Below are 12,464 nucleotides of genomic sequence, written 5' to 3'. Positions count from 1 at the left end.
TAAACAATGGTATAGGGGGGCAGCGCCACCATGTGTTCTTAAGTTTAAAATTGGTTTTGCAGTGAATGCTTGGGGCCAGCTTAGAAACAGACCCACATTGTCTAATATGCGATTGCCCAGTCCTGTTCCACTCTGTGTGTTTTCATGTTCAACATTAAACTATTGTGTAACCTTATACACTGTAAATAAATTGTGTTTGCAATTTTATTTAAATTGTGTTTTTAACATCTTAACCGCTTCTGCGCCAAAAACGAGTTAACTTGTTATAGCCCGCCAATAGAATTCTGCCAACAACGAGTAAATATAATACATATAATTTTTATAATCATCTGGCGACACCACCCCGACTTTGGGAACCCCTGATTTAGCTGACGCTTTCATCCAAACCGACTTACAAGTTCAGAAAGTTACTGAATTTGCTCATATGCTCCAGAATAAACTTTTAATTCATAACGTTCAGTCGGGTCCCTGAGGAGCTGGACACACGGCCAATGAAAAGTGTATTCTCGATAATGATAATGCAGGTTCTATTATCCTGACTAAACTTGGAATACCAGAAAATAGATAGACGGTATATGATTTGTTGGAGAAATATGCAGCCCCATGGCCGAGATATCCTCGCGAGTCGAGAGCTTTTCAGCTGAGAGCAGTGAGTTCAACGACAGACAATGTGAGAAACAAACAATCCCTCCCCCCCTAAATCACAGAGTAATATCAATATGCATATCAACCGCACACACCGCTGTTTGTGTGTGTGTGCGTGCGTGCATTTACGTGACGCGTTGTAGTTCCCATGAATACGGGGATGATTAGAACTATACAATTTAGCAAGAATTAAACATATTTACAAGTCATATTAAGTTTAGCAAGTAAGGAGACATATATAACATCTCAAAGCACTCGAAAATGTCATTTTTCTATTTTTACCGATTTCGAAAAGAGGTACTTTTTTTTATTATCCACTTTTTCTCCCCATTTTCTATTTTTCTCCCATCTGAATTTCGTATATCCAATTCTTCCCTCCCCCGTCTTGAACGTTGCTAGACTATGCCTCCCACAGGTCGGTTGTAGTGAGGACAGAAGCCTTGCATCACGTGTCCCCTCCTGTACACGAGGCAGCCTGTCGCATCTTTTCACCGCAGCAGCTCGAACTCTCAGTGGCGAGGAGTAGGGCTGCACGATTTTGGGAAATAATCTAATTGCGATTATTCTGACAGATATTGCGATTGCGATTTGCGATGCGATTATAACATATTTAAAAAAAAAATTACAAGAAGAATGTTGCTGCTTTCTGTAGTCGAGTCCCAACTGCAAAATTACTGTATTACCCTGTATTATACACTTTTACTATCATGTAGACTATTCTGCTTTGTGTTTACATGTGATGTATTGTATACATGCACATTTATTATGTTCTTGTGTGATGTATCGCACATTTTATTGCTGTGTGATGTATTGCAAATGTTATTGCTGTCATCTTGGCCAGGTCTACCTTGCAAAGGAGATCGTGTATCTCAATGGGACTTCCTGGTTAAATAAAAAAAAAAAAAAAAAAAAAAAAAAAAAAAATTAATTGCAGGCTTGGCGATTTGATAATTGCATCATTCCAAATCGCGATTTCGATTAAAAAATGATTAATCGTGCAGCCCTAGCGAGGAGTAACGCGTGGGAGGTTCACGCTGCCACCGTCACTTCCTGCTTCCGTCGCACCGGCGTCACCAAACCGACCTGTAGGAGTCGCTGTCCACAACGTCAAATCCCCACCCACCGGCTTTCCCACCCTCTAACACTTGCCAATTGTGTTAGTATGAACGACCGGCCAGCCGGTAGCAACACCGAGAGCTGGGCTCGAACCCAGTGTCTCCTGCGTTAGAGGCGAGCGCCTTGCCCACTGCGCCAATGAGCTGCCCAAAAAGAGGTACTTTTTGAGCATTTGGGAGACATTCTAAATCCCTTTGTTCTCCGTCCACGGGTGCAAAAAGCAGTTTGGACTCTCAAGGGTTATTAAGCGCCACACTGGTCTTCTTTGGAGATAAATGGCAACTCCTCAAGTCTTCCAAGTGATCCAGGCTGTGTGTCCTCGACTAGTCTGAGGTAGGAGTCTGAGGGGGGAGACTGAGGTAGGAGTCTGAGGGGGGAGACAGAGGGGGGGGTCTGAGAGGAGAGTCTGAGGTAGATGTCTGAGGTAGATGTCTGAGGTAGATGGAGGGGGGGGGGGGGGTCTGACCTGGGTCCTGCAGGTTGGTGGAGGAGACGGGTTTCTTCACTTCGTAGCCCAGCAGGTAGAGGGCCAGGTTGGGGGTCTTCATCTCCAGTGAGGTGATGAGCAGGTTCAGGATGTGGATCTGGGTCTCGTGGCGGATCCTGGCCAGAGTCTTGCCCCGGTCAGAGTCTGGGGAAGGAGACGGTGCCGGTTTCTTTAGTGCATTCATTCTAATCGATAATGCTGCCTTTAACAAGACATAGTTCAAAAAGAAAACAAGTGAATGGTGTAGCAATCAGACAGAAACATATTACACATGTATACACCCTTTAGGCACATGCACGACGTCCATCCAACAGGTAATACTCAAATCCAATGGACTTCAGTTTAATTATCCAAACAGAATAATACAGAACTGGGTTTGGTCATTGGGGACATGTTTGGTCGGCAACCATTTAAATAAAACGGGTATATGATAAATGGTGGAAGATGGAAAAGATAAAGGATAGAATGACTCACCGTCTCCCGTCACGACACCCTCCTCTGCCTCTTCGTTGTCTAGACACTCTACAAACCCTGCCATCAGCTTGTCACTCACAGCCTGAGGGACACAGACAGGAGATAAACATCGAGGACAAACAGATAGAAATGTAATGTCACTGAAAAGTATATCTGGATACCTGCTGACGACAATGATATGAATCCATTGTTTTTGTATAATTATTCTTCTTAGGACATTTCTCGATGGCACAGTGAAGTGGTAATAAACATGGGATAGAGGAGGATGACAGGCAACATGAGAGAGAGAGAGAGAGAGAGAGAGAGAGAGAGAGAGGAGGATGACAGGTAACATGAGAGGGTGACAGGCAACATGAGAGGAGGATGACAGGCAAAATGAGAGAGGAGGATGACAGGTAACATGAGAGAGAGAGGAGGATGACAGGCAACATGAGAGAGGGTGACAGGCAACATGAGAGAGAGAGGAGGACGACAGGCAACATGAGAGAGAGAGGGTGACCGGCAACATGAGAGAGAGGTTGACAGGCAACATGAGAGAGAGAGGGTGACAGGCAACATGAGAGAGAGAAGGATGACAGGCAACATGAGAGAGAGGGTGACAGTCAACATGAGAGAGAGAGGGTGACAGGCAACATGAGAGAGAGAGGAGGATGACAGGCAACATGAGAGAGAGGGTGACAGTCAACATGAGAGAGAGAGGGTGACAGGCAACATGAGAGAGAGAGGAGGATGACAGGCAACATGAGAGAGAGAGGGTGACCGGCAACATGAGAGAGAGAGGGTGACAGGCAACATGAGAGAGAGAGGAGGATGACAGTCAACATGAGAGAGAGAGGGTGACAGTCAACATGAGAGAGAGAGGGTGACAGGCAACATGAGAGAGAGGGTGACAGTCAACATGAGAGAGAGGGGGGGATGACAGGCAACATGAGAGAGAGGAGGATGACAGGCAACATGAGAGAGAGGAGGATGACAGGCAACATGAGAGAGAGAAGGATGACAGGCAACATGAGAGGATGACAGGCAACATGAGAGCGAGAAGGATGACAGGCAACATGAGAGGATGACAGGCAACATGAGAGAGGAGGATGACAGGTAACATGAGAGAGAAGGATGACAGGCAACATGAGAGGATGACAGGCAACATGAGAGGGTGACAGGCAACATGAGAGAGGAGGATGACAGGCAACATGAGAGGATGACAGGCAACATGAGAGGGTGACAGGCAACATGAGAGAGGAGGATGACAGGCAACATGAGAGAGGAGGATGACAGGCAACATGAGAGAGGAGGATGACAGGTAACATGAGAGAGGAGGATGACAGGCAACATGAGAGGGTGACAGGCAACATGAGAGAGGAGGATGACAGGCAACATGAGAGAGGAGGATGACAGGTAACATGAGAGAGGAGGATGACAGGTAACATGAGAGAGGAGGATGACAGGTAACATGAGAGAGGAGGATGACAGGCAACATCAGAGAGGAGGATGACAGGTAACATGAGAGAGAGGATGACAGGTAACATGAGAGAGGATGACAGGTAACATAAGAGAGAGGAGGATGACAGGTAACATGAGAAAGGAGGGTGACAGGTAACATGAGAGAGAGAGGATGACAGGCAACATGAGAGAGAGAAGGATGACAGGCAACATGAGAGAGAGAAGGATGACAGGCAACATGAGAGAGAGAGGATGACAGGCAACATGAGAGAGAGAGAAGGATGACAGGCAACATGAGAGAGAGGATGACAGGCAGCATGAGAGAGAGAGAAGGATGACAGGCAACATGAGAGAGAAGGATGACAGGCAACATGAGAGAGAGAAGGATGACAGTGAAGGAAATCACTGGTTTTCATATGGTTATGACAGGCATATATGTAATGCAAATATCTATATAGACTAGAGTTTAAATGTATTAAACTCTAATGACAGACATGTCTCCGTAGCAGGGCTTGTGCAGAAAAGAGTGGTTGCTAGAGGGAGAGATATGAGGCAAGGTCAGAGAGCCGGGAGGGCAGTAGTAGCTAGAGGGGAACGTCAACATTTAGTAAGAGATAGGGCAGCATTGCTAGGGGCTAACAGCCGTTGCTAGGACATAGACTATACAGCTGCGAGTTCTTCTGGTTTGAGGCAGACGAGTTTTGACAACGAGACTAGCTGAGGAGGGGAAAGACCATGCGGTACAGAGCTAGCTACAGGCTAACGGACAGGCTTCGGCTAACAGGACAGGCCGCAGACAGAGATAGAATCTACTAATCTAATTTCTCATACCACCAAAGACTTTCATTTTGTACGAGATGCTATGTTTATGGAAATAAACATCCCTCTTAACTTGCACTGGGCCCTCATGCCAGGGCTGTACAGTGCGAGATATATATCGCACATGCTACAGCAACAGCGGTCTGTGCGATGAATGGATTTACTTCAGTAGCACTGGTGCGATAGGCATTCGGTTCATATTGATACTCTTATTTTGAAAATCCTGTTGCGGGTCTCATTTCCGCCTAAGCGCAGCTCCAGCTATAATAACTATGGCTCCGGCAGCTAGCAACGCTCAGTTCATATCGATACTCTTATTTTGAAAATCCGTGGTGTCGTGACTCATATCCAGTGATGGGCAGTAGCGACGCTACAAGTAGCGACGCTACATAGCTTAACTACATTTTTCAGTAGCGTGATGGTAGCGTCGCAACTTTTGAATAAAGTAGCGGTCTCTGTAGCGCAGCTAGTTTTCGAATCAAGTAGTGACGTAGCGTCAGCAAAACGCTACACGCTACATATACAGAAAAAAAAAAAAAAGTGTCTTCGGTCCTGAGAGTGTCGTGTTCTCCTGTCCTGCAGCTGGATACTATTGGAGAAAACCCACTATGATTGGTTGGTTGGTTTAGATATGAGTATGACGACTCACAATTAGGCCAAAACATTACGGGTAGGCCAATCAGAGGCAGGATAGGGCGGGACATGCCACTCCAGCTCGGCAAACCAGGAAGTAAAAAAAATCTAAACACAGACCATGAATGAATGAATGAACCAGTCCGCGCGAAATAGCAGAAGGATTCGATGTTTCCAGGGCTTATGGCATTGATGAAGATGATGTCAATAACAACAATGCCTCTCCATGGCCCTATCTGGAAAGATTTATGAGTTTGACTGAAAAAACGCCTAAAACATATGTGTTTATTGTGTCAGCCAAAAACGAAGCTTCTCTCAACTTCCCACACGTCCAGCACAAACTTGAGAACACATATATTCAGGTAAGCTGATGAAAAGCTTTACATAAACATTGTCAACGGTTCCCAAACAGCACACAAGTCAGTGCACTTTTTGTCAACAGATTTAACCAACATGTTTCACTGTAGGCAGAAAATGAACAATATTATGGGGGTGGAGAAAAGAAAAAACAAACTACCATAAATAGTACATACACTAAGAGGGAAAATATCACCTAGAGCAGTGGTTCTCAACCTGTGGGTCAGGACCGCCAGGGGGGGTCCCCACATGATTTTGGGGCCATGGAATGTTTTGTGAGTTACATATTTAAATTTGGTCATTTAGCTGACGCTTTCATTCAAAGCAACTTACAAATTGTGTACAACAAGTCAGCAGGAGTGGTACATATCTAGCAGCCAAGGATAAGTAGTATTGTTTGTCTAGCAGTGTCGAGCTTGAGTGTTATACTCTTGAGTACATACTGTACTGTAGTAGTATAGACATATTAGCATAGTTGGTGGCAGTATAGACATGGTAGCATAATAGTAAAATGCAGTAAGACAGTTATTATTAGTTAAAATTCAGATATTGAAGAAGTGTGTTTTTGGTTGATAAAGTGGGCAGGTTTCAGCTAGGAGAGGGTATCAGGCAGCCAGAAGATGCAGAGTTTAGGGATAAATAATACATAAAGATAGAATAGAAAAGAAAAAGACCATTACTGCATCAAAAGTAATCAACAAACTATACTATAAAAACTGATCAAACCAAATGGTCTCTTTATTTTCTTTTGTAGAGGCTGCACCCAGCTAAACTTGCCTTCCTGGATTTTGTACATAATACAAGTTCATGTTAAAAGGATGACACAAAAAGCCAGACGAGGGCTTGTTTCAGTTTTATAATAAACAATCAAACTGAGCATTTTTTTTGCCTGCCTATTTGTTTGGTGGAAACTTGATCATGAAGTAAAAAAAATTAAATAAAAAAGTAGTGCCGATGTAGCTAGCTATTTTTGCCATGTTCTTGTAGTGTAGCTTGCTACATTTATCTGGGGATAGCTTCCATTGTAGTTGAGCTATATTTAATCGAGAGTAACTTGTAGTGTAGCTTGCTACATTTTCCAAGTAGCTTGCCCATCACTGCTCATATCCGCTCCACAGCACACAACAGTACTCGTCTCAGTAGCGTCTGGAACGCGGACATTGCAACATAGCAAGTCTAGTGTGCTTATTTCACAACCCAAAACAAATCCCTGCTGTTTTATTCCGCAACGGGTCAAATGCATATAACATGCTTTGCAATCCTCGCCATTCCTTTATGACCACATCGTGTTTAAGACCGGAATTAACGTCCCGTTAGCATAAGCTAACAACAAGCTAAAACCCTGTTCAGAGCGACAGAGAACAGCAGAGTGGGGACTGGGAAGGAGGGGGGGGGGCATTCTCCCTTCTGTGTGTGTGCATTTGAAAAGATATGATGAAGTCAGACGAGTATATTATATTGATAGTAAATGTACTGAGGGTGGACAGATGATGTTGATATTTAAACATAAAAAATACAATACATAATAAATGTATGCAACATAAAACAATTGCAGGAACGGTTTGGGAGAGGAAGGGGTTTTAGGTTGCGTGTTCCAAATTTTTTTAAGTTTAAAGCTCAATATATCAAAACGTGGCACTTTATAGTGAACAGGAGGTATATTTGTATTAAAAACAATAAATAGTTTTTCATTTAAATGTCTGGAAGAGCTAAAAAAAATGTCCCCAAATTATATTTGTTACCTTTTGAGTTGATCTAAATGTTACTGATTGTGTTAAATGGGCTTATGATATAATCTCATATCCATTGCAGGCACCTGCATTGTATCGTATCGTGGCAGATATCGGCAAATATCGTATCGTTGTCCAAATAATCGATATTGTATCGTGATGAAACTGGTGATTCCCACCCCTAGTAGAGTCCATACACCAAACACCAAATCCCATAATTCCTTACACGTAACGTGTCTGGCTGTGTGACGTCAACTTGTCAGCATGAAAATGACAGCCAAACATGGCACTGCAACTAAATAACACAAATACAATAGGCACATTTGTGACTGTTACAAATATAACACGTTTTATACTTGTGCTACAAGATTTTGGCCTGTCCTACAAAACTATCAACCTCTGTAGCACCAGTGCTATGTGCAAAAAAGGTTTTACGTACAGCCCTGCCTCATGCCCATGCACACAAATCACAGCACTTTGCGAACATCTAGCAGCTCAGGGCTGCATTTTTCACCAAACATATAAATGACCGTTCGAAAGATCTATTTGTTGCCGTTCGAACGCCACCTTACTCTACCAAATCCGTGCCTTGGTTCTCGAGTTACAAGACGGTACATCAGTCGAGCATCTTTTTACGTGCCAGATGACCACCCCGGACTCCTGGCGCTCCAGAACTGCCAATCATCCGCTGATGGCGAAAATGATAGGTCACCGTTGTAGCCAATGAGTGTACCTTTCCAACGATACCCCACTATCCTGCTCTGAATGTTGAGGTAGCTGGTCATGTGTGAAGTCTCCTACTACTACCCTGCTCTGAATGTTGAGGTAGACCTACCTGGTCGTGTGTGAAGTGAGGTAGTGTATCTGGTCGTGTGCGAAGTCTCTGGATGTTGAGGTAGTGTACCTGGTCGTGTGCGAAGTATCTGGATGTTGAGGTAGTGTACGAAGTATCTGGATGTTGAGGTAGTGTACCTGGTCGTGTGTGAAGTCTTTGGATGTTGAGGTAGACATACCTGGTCATGTGTGAAGTCTCCCACTACCCTGCTCTGGATGTTGGGGTAGCGGGCGATGCGGCGCAGTATTTTAGCACTCTGGAAGGCTGCCTCTGGGTTGGTGCTGCTGTGGTACAGGTACCTGCCAGGGACAAACACAGCCATGGCATTTACATATTGGCTTGAATATAAGACCATGTTTTGTTGCCAAAAATTACATGTGGAAAAAGTGCAGTGATCTTATATTCACAGACTGAGATTGAGAGGTGTCACAAGAAAGAAAATGCCACTTTGGAGCAATATTTAACCTTTTCCCGGTAACTAGTATGACATGTTGGTATCTATGGATGCTAGATTTATAACCGAGCCTGTTATGGCCTCCAAAGTCGGCCGCGTCTGTGTGTGGGTGAGTGTGTGTGTGTGAATCCGCACAATATCTCGCAAACTATATGGCCGATCAGCCTGTGCTTTGGTGCAGAAAGTTACAGAGGCACAATACAAGGATGAGCGTGTGGGAATATATTTCAGGAAACGTGAAGTATTTTGGGGGAAATTCATTTCCAGCATTCTCCACTGACTTTCATGTAGTCCTTTGTGAAGTTGTGGTACACCTATTTAACGGCCAATGGCCAACAACAATGGAATCAAATGCTGCCACCGAGACTACTGCAGGGGGTCAGCACAAAGACAGTGCAATGCTACAGACAATTGGCCACTCGTTCCATCCCAGCATGTGCCGCCCCTGTGCCTCAAATAGATTCGCTATCAGCTCTAACTTCAATCTTTCAAAATGTTCAGTTGCTATCGCTATCAGCTCTATCTTTAAATCTTTCAAAATGTTCAGTTGCTATTGCATGCACTCATCTGTGTTTCACTACACACATGAGTGCATGCTTACCAACTGTTAGTCTGCAACACTACTATCACCGACATCTAAGAAAGGAGATCCCCCCTTGAATGGCCCTTCTAAGGTTTCTCTCCTCCACACTGCCTGTGGAGCATTTTTACCTATTGTTAGGTTTTAGTGAGTTTTTCCTAACCTTCGCGTGGGGTATGTCTGGGAGTGCTTGCATTCTTTCATTTATTTGCATTTATTTTAAATTTGTTGGACCTTATGGTGTCCTTGTTCTGTTCTTGACTTATTGTTATGTTTTCTTTTTGACTTGTTTAAAGAAGACCTGTACGGCCCATGGGGACATTAACGTGTGTTGTTGGGCCTTATAAATAAATTGATTTATGATTTATTTATGATTTGCAGTTGCAGCTAAATGTGTGGTTCTAGTTGTTTTATAAGATGTTGCAAATGCTATAATTGCCTCTTTCCATGTTACAGTGTGTTTAAACCCAGTTACAGTTATTCTTGTTTTAACCTCTTAAACATCGGACGGCCCGACGACAGGCTGTCACGCACGCGCACTTAGAAGATAAAATCAATACACATTTATAAAACAAGGCATATTTAGCCAAAATGTTGCCAGAACATAAAATAATTGTACTTGCCAATGCACTGTCACCTACCCACGACCCCACTTTGGGTCGCGACCCGTAGTTTGAGAACCGCTGATCTAGTGCAACGTAAAGTTGCATGAATTCCAACATGACTGTTCAGACTAAGGGCGCATTGCAAAAAAATCTGACCTGTATCAGATTTTAAAAGATTAGATTCCATGTGATTTGTGCCGTTCACACGGTCCAAAAAACACATCACATCCAATTTGGGCCACCTTTGTCTGAAGTCTGAACGTAGCCTAAGTCTGTTCAAGGAGGATTTAGTGACAGAAAGGACATCCCAGGGACGTATGCATGCTATCAGACCCTGGGCTCAGATGCCTACCTGGCGATGTTCACGATGTGGTCGGCCCGGCGGCTCTGAGGACTGACCCCCTGGAGGAGCTGCTCCAGGGGGGAGACCAGCAGGGAGGCCTGGCTCTCCCTCAGGAGGTCCATGAACACCACCTCCTTCTGTAGGGCCAGGTCCAGGAGACAGAGGCAGTGCAGCACGGCCGACTCCAGCTGCTTCTTACCTGGAGGGGAGGGGCGATTACAGCAAGCCAATCAGGACAGCACAGAGAAGAACAGGACATAATGGCCAAATAAGGGATGTCCTAGGGCTGGGCGATATAACGATAACGATAAATATCGCGATATATTTTAATAATCGATATCGAATATCGATTTTTTTTTTTTTTTTATTTAATTTTTTTTTTATTTTTTTTTTTGACCTGCAACAGGGCAGTTTTAAAACCAGAGACAGTGGACAGACTTGTCTTTCTTGCCTGCAACTTAAAGTAATGGCTTTGCTTGTCCAAATGACAATACTGACCAAATTGAGATTTATTATCGATAATTATCGATATCGAGAAATATGATAACATTATCATATCGTTATCGCGATATGATTTTTTTCCATATCGCCCAGCCCTAGGATGTCCCAGAATAAAGAATTAGGAAATAATCAGAAAATATTTTATGAAAAGAGAAGACAAAGGCACTCATCATCCTTTATCAAACGTTAAAAAGCCTGTATTCTTTATTATTAGAAGAATCATTAAATAGTTTTAAAAAATAACTTTTAAATTAATGAAGTTTATTTTTCGGTCTTGTTTACAGATTATCCTTTTCGAACATGTAGATTGAGTTGTGTTTTGCTTTTGTTATTGTTTGTTCGTATTCATTGCATGTTCGAAATAAAGATTTCAAATCAAATCAGACAAATCAAACACACCCGTGTGGACTTACAAAAGGAAAAGAAAAAAGAATCACAAATGTACATATTCAAGGCAAGCTCACACACAAAATCCAAAATCAACGACCGAAAAAAAGGAATAGGCTGAAGCACATGGTTATTGTTGCCTATCTTTTACAAATTCTTAAAAACAAAATATATTTAATATAAGAAAGAAAAACTTAAAATATGCTGCAAGATTTTTATCCACCTTTTCTCCTCCTGTTTTTCTGTGTTTTTTCTCCCATCCAATTTTTTTGTCGTTATTCCAATTCCCCCCTCCCCTTCCTGGTCGTTGCTCACATGTGCCCCCCACTGGTCGGTCTAGGGAGCCCTGAGGTCTATCAGATGCTTCCTCCGAGACATAGGAGACAGCCAGCAGCATCTTTTCACCTGCCAGTGCGGACTCTCATTGGTGAGGTGTAACATGTGGGAGGTCACACTACCCTCACTATCTCCCTCCCTCGCTGTGCAGGCGCCCTGACCGACCTGTAGGAGTCGCTGTTTACAACGACCAGAATACCACCCCACCGGCTTCCCTCCCGCTGACTCTGCCAATTGAGCCAGTATGACGGCCGGCCAAGCCGGAGGCAACGCTGACAGCCGGATTCGATACCAGTGTCTCTCGTGTTGGTGACGAGCGCTTAGTCCGCTGCGCCACCCAGCCGCCTTCCTTTAAGACTTTTTAAATCTCCCCGAGAAGTACACAACTTCAACCCGTCACTAAGGCTATTCCATCATTTACACCCAAAATTTAAACACATCTAGCTTTTACTTTAGTTCTTACCTTTTTACATGTTTTAAGTAAGGGATAATGTACGAGGTCATTGTCGCAAAATAATTGACCGACACGGAGTTTAGAACACCGAGGCGCCTCGCCGAGGTGTTTTAAACGTCAGTGAAGGTAAATTATTTTGCGACAATGACCGAGTATAGCTATACATTATCCCGCTTATTACATGGCTAACTTACTAACAATATACCTCATTCATTTTACACCATCGACAAGACAAGATCAAATGCAGACGCAGTAGTTCTGTGGCTCT

At 43.6% G+C, this 12,464-nt stretch overlaps 1 protein-coding gene across 2 annotated transcripts in view; it reads right to left on the bottom strand.

The window, feature by feature from the left end:
- nup205 (nucleoporin 205) overlaps window positions 1-12,464 on the bottom strand; it is a gene marked incomplete at its 5' end in the record, with an annotated part of 74,698 nt that overhangs the window by 38,158 nt on the left and 24,076 nt on the right. For both annotated transcript variants that reach the window (XM_084334345.1, XM_084334346.1), the window contains 4 exons: window positions 2,228-2,392; window positions 2,723-2,804; window positions 8,715-8,835; window positions 10,528-10,717. In XM_084334345.1, coding sequence (XP_084190471.1) covers window positions 2,228-2,392; window positions 2,723-2,804; window positions 8,715-8,835; window positions 10,528-10,717 — 558 coding nt within the window. The remainder of the gene's footprint in view (window positions 1-2,227; window positions 2,393-2,722; window positions 2,805-8,714; window positions 8,836-10,527; window positions 10,718-12,464) is intronic.

Source organism: Notolepis coatsorum (genome assembly GCF_963971535.1).
Source record: "Notolepis coatsorum genome assembly, chromosome: 18".
In the NCBI taxonomy this organism is placed as follows: Eukaryota; Metazoa; Chordata; class Actinopteri; order Aulopiformes; family Paralepididae; genus Notolepis; species Notolepis coatsorum.
The sequence above is the reverse complement of the archived record's forward strand: the minus strand, read 5'-3'. Positions and strand labels throughout refer to the sequence as shown.